The sequence below is a fragment of the Impatiens glandulifera genome, chromosome 2, assembly GCF_907164915.1.
Source record: "Impatiens glandulifera chromosome 2, dImpGla2.1, whole genome shotgun sequence".
Classification (NCBI taxonomy): Eukaryota; Viridiplantae; Streptophyta; class Magnoliopsida; order Ericales; family Balsaminaceae; genus Impatiens; species Impatiens glandulifera.
In genome coordinates, this window is record NC_061863.1 from 36,184,889 (window position 1) to 36,206,890 (window position 22,002).

General features: G+C 36.4%; 1 protein-coding gene across 1 annotated transcript; it reads left to right on the forward strand.

Moving 5' to 3' along the window:
- The first annotated feature begins 8,298 nt into the window (after positions 1-8,298).
- On the forward strand, positions 8,299-10,662 carry LOC124924615. Its single transcript, XM_047464628.1, has 5 exons — positions 8,299-8,421; positions 8,515-8,580; positions 8,990-9,082; positions 9,221-9,775; positions 9,991-10,662. Exons 1-5 carry the CDS (start codon positions 8,299-8,301, stop codon positions 10,660-10,662), a joined length of 1,509 nt encoding a protein of 502 aa, XP_047320584.1.
- Positions 10,663-22,002: the final 11,340 nt, after the last annotated feature.

The window sequence follows — 22,002 nt, forward strand, 5'->3', positions numbered from 1 at the left end:
TGGCCATCCTGGAGGAGAAGACGCATTCAACAATAATGTTGTGTCTTGCAGACGATGTTATCATTGAGGTCTCAGAGGAGGAGAAGGCCACTGGGTTATGGTTGAAGTTGGAGAGTCTATATATGACGAAGTTACTCACTAACAAGCTACTTCTGAAGCAACGTTTGTTCACTCTACGAATGCAGGAAGGTATACAAATTAGAGAACACCTAGATCAATTAAATTCTATTATGCTAGAATTAAAAAATATTGATGTTAAGGTTGATGATGAAGATGCTGCATTAATCTTGTTAGTATTTTTGCCTCCATCATATGAAAATTTTGTCCAGTCTTTCATTGTTGGGAAAAATACAGTAAGTCTGGAAGATGTCAGGTTTGCCCTTCATTCAAGAGATCTACGTCATATGGCATCTCGTACAATTACAGATAATCAAGCTTCAGGGTTGTTTACCAACAGAAGTAATTGGCGAGGGAAAGAGAAGAAACGCGACAAGTCGTTTACTTCAAAGGGTCCTAAGCCGACTGATATCTGCAATTACTGCAAAGAGAAAGGACATTGAAAGAATGCCCTTTGAAGAAAATCCACAAAAATTTGATTTTGGTTCTACAGCTGTTGCAGAAGATAATATATTATCTGACGATGAGATTGCTCTAGTGGTAGATGGTCATACCCATCAAACTGATGCATGTGTTCTTGATTCTAGAGCTTCGTATCATATTTTCTCTCGAAGAGAGTGGTTTGAATATTACAAACAGGTAGATGGTGGCAGTGTTTCTATGGAAAATAGTTATGTTTGTAAGGTAGTTGTGATTGACTCAATCAAGATCAGGACACACGATGGCAAATTCTGTACACTAAATGAGGTTAGACATGTTCCACTTATCACTAAGAACTTGATATCTCTAAGTATGTTAGATAGTAAAGGATTTTGGTTCAACGGTGAAAGTGGAGTTCTGAATGTATGCAAGGGTTCTGATGTTATTCTAAAAGGTGTCAAGAATGGTACTTTATATTTTTTGCAAGGTTCTACTGTCCCAAGTTCTGTTTCTGTTGCATCCTCAGAGATTCACAAGGATGATATGACTAAACTTTGGCATATGAGGCTTGGTCATGTGAGTGAAAGGGGGATGCAGATTCTAGCAAAGGAGGATCTTCTTGGAGTATTTGTGGGTCATGGAGATTGTGTAAAAGGATACAAAATATGGTCTCCATCTGAAAAAAGAGTTATTCTGAGTAGAAACGTCATCGTTGATGATAACTCTATACTTAACTCTATTGAGAAATCTGTAGAAGAAAGTAGTAGTGCTAACAAACAGGTGGAGTTAGAAACTACTTTACAAAAGGAAAAAGAACCCCACGTTGAGGGTCAGCTGCCAGAGTTTGAACAATTAAATTCTCAACCGTCTGAAGTTATTCATGAGAGTGTAGCTGAAGGTCAGTTAAGGAGGATTGGAGTTAGACCACCTTAGAGATACATTTATGAAGATATGGTTGGTTATGCACTACAGGTTGCTGAGGAGGAAGTGAATATGTTTGTACCATCCACTTACAAAGAAGTTGTATTCGGGTTTGAAGTTGCGCAGTGGTTCACATCAATGGATGGGAGATGAGATGGAATCACTTCACAAAAATCATACTTGGGAGTTAGTCTTTTTGCCTACAGGGAGAAAGGTTATTACCTACAAATGGGTTTTCAAGAAAAAGGAATGTATAACAGCTGTTGAAGGAGTCAAGTTTAAGGCTCGAGTTGTTGAAAGGCGGTTCAATTAGAAGGAAGGAGTAGACTATAACGAAATTTTCTCACTAGTAGTCAAACATACTTCTATCAGGGTGTTACTAGCAATAGTGACACATCGGGATTTGGAGATCGAACAACTTGATGTGAAAACAGTCTTTCTCAATGAAGAGTTAGAGAAAGAAATATACATGACTCGACCAGAAGGTTTCCAAGTTCCAGGAAAGGAAAAATATGTTTGCAAGTTGAAGAAGTCTTTATACGGACCTAAACAGTCTCCAAGGTAGTGGTATAAGAGGTTTGACAACTTTATGATGTCTCTTAACTACAAGAGGAGTGCATATGACTGTTGTGTTCATTACAACAAGTTGAAGGATGACTCATTCATCTACCTAGTCATGTATGTAGATGACATGTTGGTAGTAACAAAGAGCAAAACAGATGTTCAGAAGCTAAAAGATCTTCTAAATGATGAGTTTGAGATGAAAGATCTAGGAGCAGCTCGGAAAATTCTAAGAATGGAGATTCTTAGAGATAGAGGCCAGAAGAAACTTTTCTTATCACAAAAAGGTTACATTGAGAAGGTGTTGTCAAGGTTTGGGATGTCATCAGCTAAACCTATAGATACACCATGTGCTGTTAATATTCATCTTACTACTTTGTTTGCTCCTCAGACAGATGAAGAAAAAAAGTATATGACTCGAGTTCCTTATTCTAGTGTAGTAGGGAGTCTGATGCATGTTATGGTTTGTACAAAACCAGATTTGGCACAAGCAGTGAGTGTTGTGAGCAGATTTATGGTACAACCAGGGAAGGAGCATTGACAAGTTGTGAAGAGGATATTCAGTTATCTATAGGGAACTTTTGATGTTGGTCTCATATATGGAGGTGATACACAATATCTGATTACTGGGTATTCAGATTCTGATTATGCTGAAGACATTGATAGTAGGAGATCTATGACTAGTTATGTATTTACTCTTGGGGGCTCAGTTGTTATTTGGACAGCGACTCTGCAACCTACAATGACTCTATCTACAACAGAAACATAGTACATGGCATTAACAGAAGCTGCTAAAGAGGGAATATGGCTGAAAGGACTAATTAGTGATCTAGGCCTACATCAGGATCAAGAAATTGTCTTATGTGATAGTCTGAGTGCTATATGCTTAGCCAAAGATCAAGTTCATCATGAACGGACTAAGCATATTGACGTGCGATATCATTTCCTAAGGACTGTGAAGAGGATAAAGGTGAAAAAGGTAGGAACTACTAACAATCCTACTGATATGTTCACAAAGCCAGTTCATCATAGCAAGTTCCAACATTGTTTGGACTTGCTTAACGTCAGAAATTGTTAGTTGCCCTAGGGGCAACTTTGGAAGAGAGAGATAGAGAAGATTGAACATCTGGGCATTGACTAATGCATCTGGTCCATTGGGCATCAACTAATGCATTTGGGTCATCTGGGCATTGACTAATGCATCTGGGTCATTTGGGCATTGACTAATGCATCTAGGCCATCTGGTATTGACAAATGCATCTGTTCCATCTAGTATTGACTAATACATTTGGGCCATCTGGCACCGGCGAGTGCATTTGGGCCATCCGGCACTGGCGAGTGCATCTGAGCCATCCGGCACCGACGAGTGCATCTAGGCCATCTGACATTGACGAATGTATTTTGGAGATCTGGGCATTGACTAATGCACCTGAGACATCTGAGATAATTCAAGTCAAGGTGGAGATTTGTTGAATTGACTTGAATAGTTGGGTCTTCTTAATGGGCCATCCCAATTCTCTATTTGTTAGGATTTCAAGGGACCGAGTGTTATATAAAGTCGTGTTATAACCCTAGTTTGTCATATCATCTATGTAAAACAATCTTCTCAATAATAATCTCTCTTCTGGGTGGACGTAGCCAAGTTCTATCTTGGTGAACCACGTTAAATCTCTGTCCTTCTTATTGTTTACGTCAATCTCATGTGTTCGTTATAAGTTATAACAGAAAAAGAACACAATAGAAGGTAATTGATTGCTTGTTTATCCGTTTGATTCTTCTGCTATTGAGATCTCTTGATTTGCTTGTCGCTCTCCTCGTGTTGTCTCTCGATTTGGTTGTCGTTGCCTGCCTGTTTTCTTCGATCGGTCGTGGTCATAAGCCCTTTCTTCTTTGCTCGAGCGGCCAAAACGACAAATATCTCCGACATCATCGCTTTCGTTCCGCCTTGGTCGCGTCGGATTCGGAAAAGCTCGGAGGCTTGCCTGAAATGTTGGGGGAAGAAATAATATTTCAATTATTTAAATAATATTAAGGAATCATTTAAAATAAAATTTTAGTAATAATTACAATAACTAATAATAATAATAAAATTAATTTTATATAATTAATTTTATATAATTAATTTTTAATATTATATATTAATAATAAAATTAAAATAAATTAATTAAAATGTAAAAATATAAAACTAAAAATAAAATAACAATTTTATATAAAAAATATTAAAAAATTAAATATGAAATATTTTAATAAAAATTATTATTAAAAAAATTATACATGTTATAATATATTATTAAATAAAATATTATATTTAATTTAAAGTATATAATATTTAAAAGACTTTGTCTTATATTATTTATATTTAATAAATAATTATTTATTTATAATTCGTAAAAAATTAAAACATTCAACATTTTTTTTTATAAGTATTTTTATTTTGAAAAAATATAATTAATATGAAAAAAATATAGATGTTTATATTTTATTAAATTATATCACTTAAATATTTTATATATTTTAAACAATTATGTTATAAAAATAATAATATTTGATATTTTTAATTTAATAAAATAAAATTAAAATTAATCATAATTTTAATAACAAAATTATATTTATAATTTTTCTCTTATAAATCCAAACGTCATCAATTGTAATGAAAATAGTTAAAACTCTTAACCAAACACTACACTTCTATCAATTATACCTATTCTCATTCCACACATTTATCAATTCCAATCCTATTCTCATTCTTTTATTTGAACCAAGCACTCCCTTAGTATATTTCCGATACAAACCAACATGATAAAAACTATAAATGCATGTGCATTCATTGATAATTAAGTGGTAAGAATTTACGTAGGCAAGGGGAAATTTGACGAAATGACCTTGCAAACTTGTTTATTTGACCTGGTGGAATTTTATAATTTTTTTTGCGCTCGTGGTGTTCTATTTTTTTTATACGATTTTGCCCTTGTCGCGAAACGCTAAGTCACTTAGCGTTTCGCGAAGTGGATTAGAGGTTTGTATAAATACCCAAATAATTTCATTTCCCTAAATTTTTTTCTCTCTTCTCCAATTCTCTCCTTCACTCACGGTGGCCGGCGACGACGGCGGCCGGCGGCGACGAAGTCTCCGTTTCCTCCAATATCCATACAAATCAAACCCGATCAGAGCTCTTCTAACCTAACTAATTCATTTATGTTTATCTATTGCCGATTTCTAACCCTAGATCTATTTTGCATGCAGGTTTCTTATACTAGGGTTTATGTGAGTTCTCCGATTCTAACTATTTGAACGGCGTCGAGGTAGATCTTCATTCTAACAGTTATGTTCTTGTTTACATTTTATTCATTTCAAAACCTTTTCATATTTCCTTTATGTCCATCATTTTCTCCGTTTTGTTGATTCTTATTTCTTATATGGTTCATATTGGTTCATGTTTGAGCATTTCGTTAGGTTATTATTTGTTATTTGTTCATATTTGCAGAAAATCTCTGTCTGATAAGAGCGTATGTGTTTCCGTTTCAGATCTGCTTACCGTTTCGCTACGGACTTACCGTTTCGCTACGGACTTACCGTTTCGCTACGGACTTACCGTTTCGCTAAGTATACCTCGCGATTCGCTAAGTATCAAGATTTTTTGTTATTTATAGTTAATCATGAACTTCATTTGACAAGGTATTTACATCACTTCATGGTTATGAAGAGAACATGTGTTAACAAAACAAACCTTCTAATTTTACATTGGAAACATTTAGATTCTTCAGAAAATGCCTTTGAAGAATCTATCATTGACCTCCAGATAAGCAAAGATTGGCTGACTTTGATTTCGTTAGTCGTTAAGCTAAAGAAATAAATTTCAAACAATTTTCTCTTATCTGGAGTTCAACGATCGCTTCTTCAAAGACTTTTTCTGAAGAATCTAAATGTTTCCATGTAAAATTATAGGGTTTGTTTTGCTAACACATGTTCTTTTCAAAACCATGACTTTGTTGTTGATACCTTGTCAAACGAGATAGATTACCTATGAAACCAATAAAAAATTTTGTACTTGACGATTCGCTAAGTACTACGAGTTCTAGCTAGGAGAATGGTTTGAATTCGATTTCGTTATTAAAATATAGTAGCGAAAACGTATTCAAACCATCTTCTCTTAGCTGGAGCTCGTTGACCTCTCGTTTCGCTAAGTCCCTCCCGATTCGCTAAGTCCCTCCCGATTCGCTAAGTCCCTCCCGATTCGCTAAGTGCCTCCCGTTTCGCTAAGTCCCTTCCGTTTCGCTAAGTCCCTCCCGATTCGCTAAGTGCCTCCCGACTCGCTACGGAAGTTGAAGAGACGCGCGTACTCACACGCGCTAGACCTTATATATTCAAAAAATTCAGAACATTTCATTTCAACCGCCCGACTCTCTCTCTCTAACCCATTTTCTCTTCACTGAATCTTGTCAAGCCCGATCATTTCTGCTTTCTTCTCGTTCGTCATTAAGGTTAGTTCATTATCATTTTCTGCTTTTTTGTTCATTGGTGGTTTTTGCATGTTAGTGTAATGTTAAGTGTTTCTGTTCAGTATATATTTTTTGCCAGTAGGGTTTCTGTTCAGTATATTTTTGTTGCCATTAGGGTTTCGCTAGGTACCTTCCGATTCGGTAAGTACCTTCTGATTCGGTAAGTACTTAGCGATTCGCTAAATACCTAGTTGTGGTCGATCATTTTCTGGTTTTTTGCTTATGGATTTTGGTCTTTGCATGTTAAGTTTAAGTGTTTGTTTCAGATTTTTTGTTTAGGGTTTTTGCATGTTAAGTTTATTGTTTGTTTCTGATTAGTTTCGTATTGTTTCCGATTCGGTAATGCTGTCTTATGTTCAATTAACGGTTTCGCTCGGTACCTCTCGATTCGCTAAGTGCCTCCCGATTCGCTAAGTGCCTAGCGATTCGCTAAGTGCCTCCCGATTCGCTAAGTACTTAGCGAATCGGGAGGCACTTAGCGAATCGCTAGGTTCCTCCCGATTCGCTAAGCTCTTACGTTTGTATGTGTTTGTTCTAACATTTTTGATGATGTTGTTTCCTTTTGTAGATGGCAGAAACAACTGTTACTGAGTTTCCCGGTCGGATTTCGTGGAAAAGTGCCCTCACCCTGAAGAAGATTGTGAATAAGTTCGAGGAAATGGATCTTCTGGAGAGTGTGTACAATACCCAGTTCAGATCATTATTCACAGCCCCCCTCTTGCAGTTCTCAGGAAGTATTGTACATCAAATGTTGATGAGGAGGTTAAGCTCAAACTCCAAGGAGATAACTTTCATGGTGAATGGGCAAAAGCTTGTATTTGGTATGAAGGAGTATGCGTTAGTTACCGGCCTATATTTCGGCGTTTATCCTGAGTTGGACCAAGAAAAATTGCGCTGTTGTCCACCTCTCTCGGTTAAATACTTTAAAGGGAGCATGAGTGTGAAAATGTGCGACTTCGAGAAGGCTTTTTTCAAATGCAAAGACAAGGAAGATGCATTCAAGATGGGGCTAGTATGCCTGATTTGCCAGTACCTATTCACATTTGACCCAAAAAGAGTTATATTTCCAAAAATACTCAACATGGTGGAAGACAAGGACACTTTCCTCCAATATCCATGGGGGAAGGTCACCTTTAGAGCCACTCTCAAGGGTTTAAACAAGAACATGAAACATCTTTGTACCTCATTTTTTGACAAGAAGGAGAAGGCTGAACAACCTTATGCTCCTTTTGCATATAACATCTATGGGTTCGCATTGGCACTTCAAGTGTGGACGTATGAGGTCATCGAAAACTTTATCCCTAAATTCGCTAGAAGGAATCAGATTAATGACCCTCTACGCCCAAGGTTGTTACTCTATCATTCCAACAGGAAAAACACATCGATGGAGGTAAAGACTGCCCTAGAGACCACGGATGTGACTGAGATGGAAGAGTCCTCCATGGAGAAGAGGTTATACAGTGGTGATGTATTTGAGCAAATCGACGAGACAGCTGATGATTTTTTTGAGGGATTTACTGATGGGAAGGTAATAAAAGATGATTTTGATGAAGATGATGAAAGTGAAGATGAAGAAGTTACTCCGATTCCCCCCAAACCTGCCACGAGGAAGAGAAAGGCTGATGCTACTCTTAAAGAAGCAGCCAACTTGAAGAAGAAGCTTGCTTATGAATCGATTCCGGCCCGCATTCTTACTCCCCCATCCGCGACCTCAAGTCCTCGGGCTGACACACCTTCTCCTCGGGCTCCAACACCTACTGTTGGATGTGATTTTAATGAGATGGAGGAGCTGAAAATAGAGATGAAAGAGGAGATGAAAAAGATGAAAACAGAGCTCATCAAAGAGCTAAAAATCACAATCCAAGAAACTCAACAAGAAAACATTGAGTCGTTCAAGAAGATGGTTTTTAATATGTCTAAACAGTTGTTAGAAAAATCCAACAAAAGGATGTCCATATTATTAACCAGATTAGATGATATGGAGGAGAATATAAAGAAGAAGAAGAGTAAGAAGAAGGACTCTAAGAAGGCTGTGAAGGTCGAAGAGGAAAAGAAGGCTGAGGTATGGAGATATTTAATTTTGCACATTACATTTCATTTCGTTAAGTACATATCTGATCTGACCAGTACCTATTTTGCAGGTTAAGGATTGTAAGAAGGATGTCGAAGTTGAGAAGAGCAAGGTTGAACAGGAGGAGGAGAAGAAAGAGGTATTCTGCGAACTTTTCGTTTCGCAAAGTAGTTTTCGTTTCGCTAAGTTAGTATTTTTCGTTTCGCAAAGTAGTTTCCGTTTCGCTAAGTTAGTATTTTTCGTTTCGCAAAGTAGTTTCCGTTTCGCTAAGTTAGTATTTTTCGTTTCGCAAAGTAGTTTCCGTTTCGCTAAGTTAGTATTTTTCGTTTCGCAAAGTAGTTTCCGTTTCGCAAATTACTTGTTGTCGATTCGCTAAGTGTGAATTTTGTCTATTTTGTAGGAGATGATAGTGATGCAGGAGACTGTGGGGGATGATGAGAAGGTGAATGATGGGACTGATGGGAAAGACGATGTAATGGAGGACAATGAGAAGGTGGAGGATGAACAAAAAGAGGACGTTGAGAAGGTGGAGGACGCACAGAAGGTGGAGACCGATGAAAAGGTGGATGATGATGAAAAGATGGATGAGGATAAGGTGGAGAACGATGAGAAGGTCGATGATGATGAGAAGGTGGAGGATGAAAGAAAAGGCAACGATGAGAAGGTCGATGATGATGAGAAGGTGGAGGATGAACGAAAAGACAACGATGCGAAGGTGGAGGACGTAAAGATGGAGGTTGAGGCTAAATTGGAGGACGGTGAGAAGCTGGATGGTGTGGCTAAGGTGGATGATGTGGAGGTTGATCTGAAACTGAAGGTGAAGGATTTGAAGGTGAAGGATGAGAAGACTGTGGGGGATGTGAAGGCACAGACAAATGATGACAATGATGACAATGACGATTTCCAGTTATACAATACTCCTCCTAAAGGAAATTATGGGAGGAGAGTGAGGAAGCCGAAAAAAGATGACTCGTACACCAACCCTTCCTCGTCAAAAATCCCCAAGACGAAGGATCTTATGAAAGTGAATCACCTTCAAAAATTTGAAGATGAGCTGCTGGATAAAGTAAAGGCGTGGTTGGATGATCCAAAAACCGATAATTCGACAACGGATTTACATACGGTTCAAGCAAAGAAGGAAGTGTTGGTTAGAGTTGTAACAAGGTTTACATGGATTGAAGACACTGTAAGTCGTGCAAATCAATTCATTAATCTTCGTTTCGCTAAGTACTTGTCGTTTCGCCAAGTACTTGTCGTTTCGCCAAGTACTTGTCGTTTCGCCAAGTACTTGTCGATTCGCTAAGTACCTCTCGTTTCGCCAAGTACTCTTCGTTTCGCTAAGTACTTAGTCAATGTTATTTGATATGTACTGAATGTATGTTGTATGCTCCCATTGTGCAGGAAATCGATGCATTCTGCCATCTTCTGCGGAAAAGGATTTCCTGCTATCCCAAGACATATAAAAATACACATGCGGCAATTGGGGATTGCGTATTGTCGGATAGAATCAGGCGACTGCACAGGGCTTTTATTAAGGATCCTGCCAAATTTACAGTCGACGAATTCAAAGACTATTATATGGGCGCACCACATAGATATATGCCAGAATGGTCAACAATTGACGATGTCTACATGCCAGTGAACATTAACCAGAAACACTGGATTTTGTGTGTAGCACGTCTTCAAAAGTACCGCATTGACGTGTACGACTGTGATGCCTATCTTTATAAGAATCTGGATCCTTATTTGAAACCCTTCTGCGACATGATTCCAATTATATTCGCCAAAACAATCACTCCCGGTGAGAGGGTAAGGTATCCTAATTTCAACTTCGAAGGCCCCATCCAACCAATGACTTACAAACGGTTTCCACACCCCAAAGTGAAAACCGCTGCTACTAAGGTTGGAGAAGTCCCACGGGCAACAGAGAGCGGGGACTGTGGGGTCTTCATGCTAATGTACATGGAACACTTGACCGCTAATCAACCCGTGCACAATGTGACCTCAGAAAACATGGGGTTTTTTAGGCAGAAGATGGCGGTCCGGTTATTCCATCAGATTATGGAACCTTAAACATTATTTTGTGTAAATTGGATAACTTATTTTGATGTATTGTAAACCTTGATGAATATTTTGGAAGTTGGATGATGTATTGTAAATTATTTTGTGTAAATTGATGTATTGTAAATTGACCCTTCAACCTACAAAAAAGATAAGTTAGTAGCCTTCGTTTCGCCAAGTACTCTTCGTTTCGCCAAGTACTTTTCGTTTCGCTAAGTTAGCACTTTTCGATTCGCTAAGTGCCTCCCGTTTCGCTAAGTCCCTCCCGATTCGCTAAGTGTCTCCCGTTTCGCTAAGTGCCTCATGTTTCGCTAAGTTAATACTCATCGTTTCCCTACTCATATACTACTACTACTAGAACATACAACATAAACATTAAACCTGAATTAACAACATACAAGTACCATAGTTCAATTAACAACATATATTACAACATAGTATCTATCAAGCTAAAGGTTCATATTGTTGAGATGATGAGTCATGCTGCTTAGATGATGAGTCATGCTGCTTAGATGATGAAGCTCGTGCAGTAGATGGTGCAGGCATAGCTGCTTTGCATGTTGCCCTATTATGTCCAAGCCCAGCACATGAGCTGCATCGTCTCGGGATCTTACGGACCTCACCCTGGGATGACCTACGCTTTGTTTGTGGCCTGCCTTTCTTAACCTTCACATTTGGTTTAAGACACGAACGTTGCTTGATATGTTCGGGAACATCCCAATTTTCTTCATCACCGGGAGGATAACATGTCTCGACATATGAATTTATCCAACACTCAGTTGTGTAATACCTGTGTGTAGGGAAAATATAACGAATTATTAATTGGTTAAACAGAATGAACACGTGAGCTAGATATTAATACCTTGAACAGAAGTCATAAGAAACCAAATTCCGACTACGGGCAGCAACCATTGCATGCGTACAAGGAAGTCCCGAAACTTCGAATACTCTACAAGTGCAGTTCATGTCTTTCAAATTGACTTTGAAATGGGACTGATTGTCATGCACATAAAACTCGAATCGGTTAAGCGATTGGACTGTATAGAATCTGGCCTTCTCGAATCCCTCACGTAACACCTTCTCATAATTTGGAGATAAAACTTCTTCGTGATTAGACGCTCTTTCTCTTCTATCGTTAAACCATTGTTGTATTGTGAATCTTAAATACTCAGCCATTTCTGAAATGGGATACTTTCTGGCTTCCCTGCTCTGACTATTGAAACTCTCAGCATAATTGTTTGTCAGTTGATTGTATCGCTTACCGGGAAAAAATGCTCTACTCCATCTTGGGAACCCAATTTCTTCCAAATAGGCAGCAATCCGGTGATCTTTAACCTTGATTTTCTCAAACCAACGATTAAATTCGTGGACAGTGTATGCCCTTGAAGCCGAATCAAACTCCGCATGACACTTATCACTTTTGAATTTGGCCACAATATTCATCTTTATGTGATATGTGCACGCACCGTGGTCTGCTTCTGGGAAAACAGCACACAAGGCATTAGCGATGCTTGGGTGTCTGTCGGATACGAAGACGAGATCATCAACTAATCCAATTGCGTCTCTCAGTTTTTGCATGAAATAAGTCCAGGAGTTATTATTCTCTGAATCAACAACGCCGAATGCGACAGGATATAGTTGCTCATTCGCATCCAATGCAATAGCCACCAATAATTGACCACCCACCTTGTGCTTAAGAAAACTAGCATCAACACATAATACAGGACGGCAAAAGGATTTGAAACCCCTAATTGAGAGGCCTAGGGACATGAACATATACTTGAAGTGACCGAGCTCGTCTGTCTGTATGTTGGTAATGGTACCAGGATTACACTTCTCCAACATGTAAAGGTATGATGGCAGTATTCCATAAGAATCCTCTACCGTCCCTCGCACCGCTATTAAAGCATTTTCCCTTGCCCTCCATGCCTTATTATAAGTCAAAAATATCCCATAAGTTGTCTGCATGTCTTCAATTATTTTCTTAGGCAAGTGGTTATGATGATGGTCCATGTACTTGCTCTTCACGCACTGCCCAATAACCCATGCTGGTGTTTGCATTTTTTTCTTGGGCCTCGACAAAGTTGAGCATGAGTGTTGATGCTCAAATGTCCGGATCTCAAACATCTCAGAAAACTTACCTTTCACAGCCCGCAAACTCCACTTGCATGTCTCATCCAAACATTTGAGTTCCCAAAGATTTTTTCTTGACTTCTCCACTTTGAATTCAAAATGATTGGCCATCGCATATTTATATAGAGCAAGTTGAAGTTCTTTTTTATTTTCAAAGAACGAACCAACTTCCAATACGGTTTCACTAGTTAATGCCATCGCAAATGTGGGGTCTGGCGGTGATGTGTCTGTCGGGTCTGTCGATGGTGTACCCATTGAAGATCGTCTTGCACTAGATGGTGTACCCATTGATGATCTTCTTGCACTTGTTGGTGTACCATTTGATGCCTTTCTTGCACTAGTTGGTGTACCCAATGATGATCTTCTTGCACTTGGTTGTATAGGTATTGATGCTTTTTCACCACTATTAATATGCAAGTCCTGAGTAAGTGGGATGTGAGGCAAAGAGGTTTCTCCGGCTTCATTTTGACTTTCAACAAAGAATTCCAAGGGTACAACAAGTGGAACAAATTTCTGAGTAAGTTATGGTGGTAGTATACTTTCTTGAGTTGGGTATGTAAGTAGTGGTATCTTTTCTTTACTAAACGCTGACTTCTCCACTACAGATACACACAATGGTGACACTGTTCGACCCAAAATCAAGCGTGATAGATATGTGTTCAAATCCCCATCATTATCAATAAAAACAGGTTTTGGATTTCTGATATTCGGAATATCATACTTCACTTGGAGCACTAAATCGTATGCTGATATCTGGAGATTAAGTCTATCGTAGAGTATATCAAGTAATTCAGCATAACGAGTATTTTGGGGTAGATCAAATGTTTTGATTGAAGATGCATCAAAATACAGTATTCCATCAGCATCAAGTTTCCACTCTCCATTATAGAAAACGAAAACTTCAGCTGCAATATAAAAACATGATTTGATTTAGAGACGGATAATTAATACTTCGCGAATCGCTATGAACTTAGCGAAACGGGAAGGCCTTCGCGAATCGTAAGGCACTTAGCGAAACGAGAAGTCCTTCGCGAATCGTTGGGCACTTAGCGAAACGGGAAGTAAACCCTAATCAATCTCAGAAAACGAACATCAATAAAACATGCTTCAAATAGACGTACCTATTGGAACAGTGCTCGTGCACGTCGTCGAGCTCATAGTGGATTTCGAACGAACTTCTCCGCCGAGATCTCCGACGAGATCGCCGCCGCCGCCGCCGGAGTTTAGAGAGAAGGAGGAGAAGAGCGGGAAGAGAGAGAAGGAGAAGAAAAAAATGAAAAAAAAAAGTACGGAGGTTATATTAAATAGTAAGGGCAATTTGGACATTTCACATGTCGTCACTTCGCGAAACGCTAAGTGACTTAGCGTTTCGCGACAAGGGCAAAATCGTCCAAAAAAAAATAAAATCACCACGAGCGCAATAAAATTATCAATTTACCATCAGATCAAATAACCTCATCAAATTTCCCTAGGCAAGACAGTGAGAGAAAGAAATGAATCCGGAGGTTATTTGGATTTATATATGCCTCTAGTTAATTTTCTATGTATATAATTTTTTAACATTTTTTAAGTCGTCCATATTACTTCCAAAATCATTTCGATAGAAAATTTTATTTTAATTATTATATATTAATACATTTAAATTATTTTTATAAAAAAAAATTATTTAGAACTTCAAAATCACTATCATAATTTATTATAAATGAACCACATAATTTTAAATAGCCATCAACTTTCCCTTCTTTTGTTTATCAATTATTTATAAGTTTACCTAATTAGTCATACTTTTGTTTTCAAAATTTTTACACTGTAACAAAAAAAATTATTTAAAAAATATATATATTTGTGGGTAAAATCCCAAATATTAGACCTATATAATCTATTATTTATCCGAGCTTATTAGTTTTGCTTTCGTATTATATTTATTATTAAGAAAAGGTCCCATCACCCCACGTTCCACACCTAGATACGAGATATCGTACATAAACGGACGTATTCGTCGGAAAAAGTCATGTTAAACTGTCAATTGTGTTGGGTTGTTTTGTGTCGTGTCTTAATTTTATATGTGTCGTATCGTGTCTTGTCTCACTCAAAATATTATAATACACGAGCTCTTTTGTATAGTGTTAATTCGTGTCATGCTAATTCGTGTTTTGTGTTATTCCGATTGGAGTTTCGACCCAATCTTGTGGCGTCGATACCCGTTCTATATATATATATAATTATATTGTTATTAAAAATTATAAAATATAATTATTAATTTATTTTAATTTAGAAAATTTAAATTAATTTAATAAGTTAATGTAAGATGGGTAGATATATAAATTTTATCACAGTTATAAATAATAATTTGAATGTTAATTATTTAAAATGTGTATTAAAATTTACAAGAAATTATTTAAATAAAATTAGTTAATAATTAATAAAATTAAATAATTTATTAATTAAATAAGAATCTAAATCAATTTAGTTAGAGAAAAAAATTGGAATAATATTGGTAATTTAGGAAAGGAAATAGAAAAGATGGATAAAAATTTTAAAAATTTGTAGTTGATATATTTATAAATATATATTATTATATTATAATTTAATGAAAAGGTGGGTAAAAATTATAAATATATATTATTTATTATCAAAATTAAATTATTATTATATATTTATTATTGAATAATAATAATTGAAATTATAAATTATTTAAAATTTTAAAAATAAATAAATATATTAATAAAATTAATAATAGAGGGAATTATTTGGAGACCACCAATCTATTCTTATAAAAAAAAAATTATTTATATTTTAATTTATAATATATTATTTAAGTTAATATTTTAATTTAGTACGTTTAGTTTTAATTATATATATTATAATTATAAAATTAAATAATTTATTAAATGAACGAGAATGTAAATAGATTTAAAGAAAATGTTAGTGTAAAGTTGAATAGTTTAGGTGATGTGACTAATTGTGTTTATGTCATTTTGTGTGTATACTCTTGATCGTGTCGTGTCTTTACTTATGTTGTGTCTGTGTCGACTCGTGATCGTGTTACGATTGTATAAACCTATAATCGTGTCGTGATAGTGTAGTCTCGTACTTATGTCATGTCCAACACACGACCTGACTGAGATAATATTGTGTATCATGTCGGTTCGTGTTGTATCATGTCGATTCGTGTTGATTCAACCCGTTGCCCAACTCTAGTTCATCCATTTCATTGTTATTTATTTCTTACTAGTAAGAAAAAGAGGGAAATTTGATCAAATGACCCTCGAAAGAGGGTCATTCCCACAACTAACCTCAGTAATTCCAATTTGTATTTTTAACCTTTTTCTAAAAAATTGACTCTTTTACCCTAACTAACCTTTTTTTCTTTTTTTTCTTTCCTCTTCCTTCCCTTTCATTTCCCCCCATTCTGCCCGTTTTCTTTCACCCTCTCTTCCCTCGCGGCGGTTCCTCTCCACCTTCTTCACGATCGTCGACTCCCCAGCGATCGCCGGACGACTACGCCCTCGAGCACGAGCCCCAGCCGGACGAATACCCCCTCGAGCCCAAGCCCCAGTCGGACGACTACTCCCGTGACGCTGAGCCCTGTAGCAGAAACTGGCTTTGGATTGTTCTCCCTGTAGCAGACTTTAAGGAGGACGTTGAGCCCCGATTACTGAGGTTAGTTCGACTACTCAGTATGAGTTTACTGTTTTTGCATGTTGAGTATGAAAGTTTTATTGTTTTAGGATTTTAGTTTAGGGTTTAGGGTTGAAATGCTTAGTTAGTTATATTGTTTTGGTTTGAAATGTTTTGATCTGAGGTATAGTTTAATCTGAATGGTTTTTGAATGGGGCGTGGGGGTTGTGCGTGGGGCATGGGCGTGGATGGGGCATGGGGGTGGGGCGTGGGGCGTGGGAGTGGTGCGTGGGGCGTGGGGCGTGGGTTTGGGCGTGGGCTTGGGCGTGGAGCGTGGGCTTGGGCGTGGGTGGGGCGTGGATTCAATTGCAATTCAATTGCGTACCACGCAATATGTAAAACTAATTTAATAAGCTTCTTAATAAGTGGGGATAGCTCAGTTGGGAGAGCGTCAGACTGAAGATTTGAAGGTCAGGTGTTCGATCCATCTTAACTGCAAAAGTTTTTTTTTCTATTGGAAATTTTAAATAGAGTGATGATATATATAAGCATTGAAATGGTTTTGATATGTATGAATTATTCTTTCAAAAGGGTTGTGTGTGCAATTTGATTTAAATTGGATTTTGTCAATTTATGTTTTGATACCATCTCATATATTATTCTCCTACTCATCTATGACTAATGCATGTCACATTGATCAACAAATGCCAACTTTCAATACCATTTGAGAAATCACAGAATATATGAGTAATTAAGGGTTCTTGTCAGCCATCATACGCATAACATATTTAATGTTGATGTCTGTAAGTGCTTTCAATTTTGGGTCATACCAAACATGTTATTAAAATATGTAAAACATCTAGTCAAGAAAATGGGGAATAAATAAAACAGATGTTTAAAGGGTTTATATATAATACCAATGTATATAATGTCAACAATTCTTACCGGACAAAGCAAAAGCCACAAGGAGTTTTTGTGTTCTTATCAAAGTCCATAGTTAGCCTCTTAGCCAAAGCCGCAAAGAGTTTTTGTGTTCTTATCAAGGACAATAGTTAGCCTCTTAATTTCTCCTGCTCGGGAGAACAACTCATAAACTTGCTCTTCAGTGGTGTAAAATGACATGTTCCCAATATATAATATCAACAATTCTTACAGGACAAAGCAAAAGCCGCAATGAGTTTTTGTGTTCTTATCAAGGCCCATAGTTAGCCTCTTAAAAAAGTCGCAAGGAGTTTTTGTGTTCTTATCAAGGCTCATAGTTAGCCTCTTAATTTCTCCAGCTCGGGAGAACAACTCATAAACTTGCTCTTCGGTGGTGTAAAATGACATGTTCCCAACATAAAGAGTAGTAGACGTTTGTAGTGCCTCGTCAAATTCTTCTTGAGTTCCTGAAAATTTCATATCTCAATATGTCGATAGTTTGCTAGGATCCTAACCAACAAAAAATATAAGTGGAAAATTAATACCACAAAAGTCGTACCTTAAACATACGAAATAACTAATAATACAGAGGAAACAAAGTAGCATTAGCTACACATGAAATAAGCATAGAAAACAACATAACATCAATCTTACATGCCCATATATGTTACAACTTCCAAATATATCAATTCTCGAATAAAAGACAAAATCCAATTTAAATCAAACTACACACAACCTTTTGAAACAATAATTCATAAATATCAAAATCATTTCAATACTTATATATATCATCACTCTGTTTTACCAGAGATGTCACATGGTTTGTTTAAAATTTCCAATAGAAAAAAAATTTTGCAGTGTAGATGGATTGAACACTAGACCTTCAGATCTTCAGCCTAACGCTCTCCCAACTCAGCTATCCCTGCTTATTAAAAAGTTTATTAAATTAGTTTTACATATTGCGTGGTACGCAATTGAATTGCAATTGAATCCACGCCCCACCCACGCCCAAGCCCACGCTCCATGCTCCACGCCCAAGCCCACGCCCAAGCACACGCCCAAGCCCATGCCCACGCCCAAGCCCAAGCCCACGCCCACGCCCAAGCCCACACCCCACCCCCACACCCCATTCACGCCCAAGCCCATGCACTACCCCATGTCCCACGCACAACCCCCACGCCCCACCCCCACGATCCACGCCCCATTTACAAACCATTAAAATTAAACTATACCTCGGATCAAAGCATGTCAAACCAAAACAATAGAAGTAACTAAGCATTATAACCCTAAACCCTAAACTAAAATCCTAAAACCATAAAACCTTCATACTCAACATATAAAAACAGTAAAATCAAACTGAGTAGTCGAACTAACCTCAATAATCGGGGCTTAGCGTCCTCCTTAAAGTCTGTTATAGGGAGAACAATCCAAAGCCAGTTTCTGCTATAGGGATCAGCGTCGTGGGGGTAGTCGTCCGGCTGGGGCTTGGGCTCGAGGGTGTAGTCGTCCGGTGATCGCTGGGGAGTCGGCGATCGTGAAGGAGGAGAGAGGAACCGCCGCGAGGGAAGAGATGGTGAAAGAAAACTGGCAGAATGGGGGGAAAGGAAAGGGAAGGAAGAGGAAAGAAAAAAAAAGGTTAGTAAGGGTAAAGTGTCAAAATTTTTAAAAAAAGTTTAAAAATATAAATTGAAATTAATGAGGTTAGTTGTGGGAATGACCCTCTTTTGAGGGTCATTTGATCAAATTTCCCGAAAAAGATCATAGCAAATCATATTAGGAAAATAAAGTCCAAAAGTTCATTATAAAAGATGGAAAACTGGCCAACCAGCTTAAGAAAGCTAATGTTGTCGTTGCTTCAAACTGTGTACACGGAACTTGGGAACAATTTGGAAGAGTTGTACGAGAAAGAACTGTAACTGCAGATAATGCACAAGCAGCAGAAAAAGTGAGGGTGGTTGTAATCTGTAAAATACAGAAGTGTAGCATTAGTATATATTATCTTAAACACTTTGTAGATCGGTTAATCACTAACTGACCCTATATCCTATATGCTATCACTATTGATCAATCATTTGAAATCGCTTAAAGATATTTTTTTCTCGATAATCATATTTCAAGATTTAAAACAATAAAATATAAAAAATAGATGGTCTAATAATTGACTTAAAATAATTTAATTACATATCAAATCAATAAGAGTAAAGATTCCGATAACTACACGACTCTATAGTCTCCGTCCCGTCGTAAGGACGTAAATGTCCAAACCAGCCAATACAAGATTCCAAAGACATTGGTTGGCCGAGCTGCAACAAAATATCTTGTCAACCAAAAAAACTTTAAATTATTTTTAGTTAATGATGAACAAATGAAAGATTGAATTTTATTAGCTAACTTAAAAGTAATAACAAATCAAAAATTCTTTACGACGTTCAATAGGAATACAGAAATTGCCGCCAAGAATAAGTGTAACAAACGAAATTCAAGCTCGCCTTTTGTGTCAGGCCTACCTTGTCTGGCATTCTTCCTTCCAAGAAGTTCATTTTGCGGCGGTAATTGCTCCTCCGCCTAGGGGTGAGGCACTATGTTCATCCTATAGAGTTGGGCATCGTGCCTAAATGGTTGTATTCGACTCGGACAAGTCGTGTTAGACTCTCAATCGTGTCGTGTTGTGTCGTGTCTTAATTTCATGTGTGTCGTATCATGTCTTGACCCACTCAAAATATTATGACTCAAGGTCTCTTTCGTGTCGTGTTAATTCGTATATTTGAGTTTATTCGTGTCATTTAATTTGTGTTTAAATTCGTGTTTTATGTTATTCCGACTAGAGTTTCAACTCAATCGTATCGTGTCGATGTCCATTTTAACGGGTGTCATGTCGTGTCTTGACACACTCATGTTAATTATTTATTTATTTATATATATATATATATATATTAAATTATATTATTAGTTAAAATTATAAAATATTATTATTAATTTATTTATTTTAATTTATAAAATTTAAATTAATTTAATAAGTTAAATGAGTTAAATATGTTATTTAAAAAACTAATTAAGATGTTAAATATGTAAGATGTGTAGATATAAATTTTAACATATAATTTCATAAATAATAATTTGAATGTCAATTACTTAAAATATGTTTTAAAAACTTATAAATAATTATTCAAATAAAATTCGTTAATAATTTATCGACGTGACACAATAGGTTCGAAACTCTAGTCGGAATAAAATGAAATACAAATTTAAACATGAATTAGCACGACACGAATAAACTCGTTGACACGAATTAACACGATACAAAAGAGCCTGTGAATCATAATATTTTGTGTGAGTTAAGACACGATACGACACGCATAAGATTAAGACACGACACAATACGACATGATTGAGAGTCTAACACGACTTGCCCATGTCGAATATAACTGTTTAAGCACGATGTCAGCTCTAGGATGAACTATGGGCATATTATAAGTTAAGTAATTTAAGACTTTATTAAATTGTTAGAAGCAATTTGATGTATTTAATTCTGCACTTTCAATACATTTTTCCTTATCAAGACTTTATAATTTTCTATCAATAAAATATTATAAATTATTCTAGTTAACAATTATGGTGTGAGGTATTTATAAATTATTTATATTTATATATTTAAAATATATATTATTTAAATAAATCAATAAAATAAATTTATATTTATATATTTAAAAAATATAACTTATTTAAAGAAATGAATTTATTTAAAAAATATATTTATATAATAATTATATATAATTTTTTTTATTAATTTCAAAATAATTAATAATACAACTACCTATAAAATAAATATATTAATTTTAATAGGATTAATAATACAACTACCTATAAGATAAATAATTTATATAAATATAAGGGTAAAATAGTCTTTTACACTTCTTACTACATTTTTATACCACTAACCAAACACAAAATAATAAAATTTATATAATTTATACTTATTTTATACTCTCAATCAAACACTAACCACCTATATAATTTATACCTCTTAATACCTCTTTATAATTTATACCCCTTACAACTTATACTTGGGCTTAACGAGGTTATCCAACAAATCACCCCTTTAATCTTGTTATACCGCTTTAACTTGCTTGATACGGAGCTTCAAACGCATCTCGATGAACTTATTTCTCCCTAACGCCTTTGTTAGGATATCAGCTAGCTAGTCACTAGTGTCAACGTGGTCAATATCAATTACTTGCTACAATGCACTCTCGGATATAATAAAACTTCGTGTCAATGTGTTTACTCCTCTCATGATGAACTGGATTCTTGTAGAGAGAAATGGCTGACTTGTTATTAATCAATGATTAAATTTCAATTCTTTACACCCAACTAGCTCGTTGATAAGACGACTAAGATAGACACCTTGACATGTCGTTGTCGTCGATGCGATGTACTCGGCCTCGCGTGAAGATAAAGCAACAATCTTCTGCTTATGCGAAGTCCAATTCAATATGTTGCTTCCGATAAAGAAAACTATCTTGGAGGTGATTTTTCGGTCGTCAATATTTCCAGCGAGATCATTATCGATGTAGCCTACTAATGTAGTTTCACCTCCTCCCGACTTATAACAGCACTCATAACCCAGCGCACCTCGTACATATCAAAATATCTACTTGATCGTAGACCAATATATAG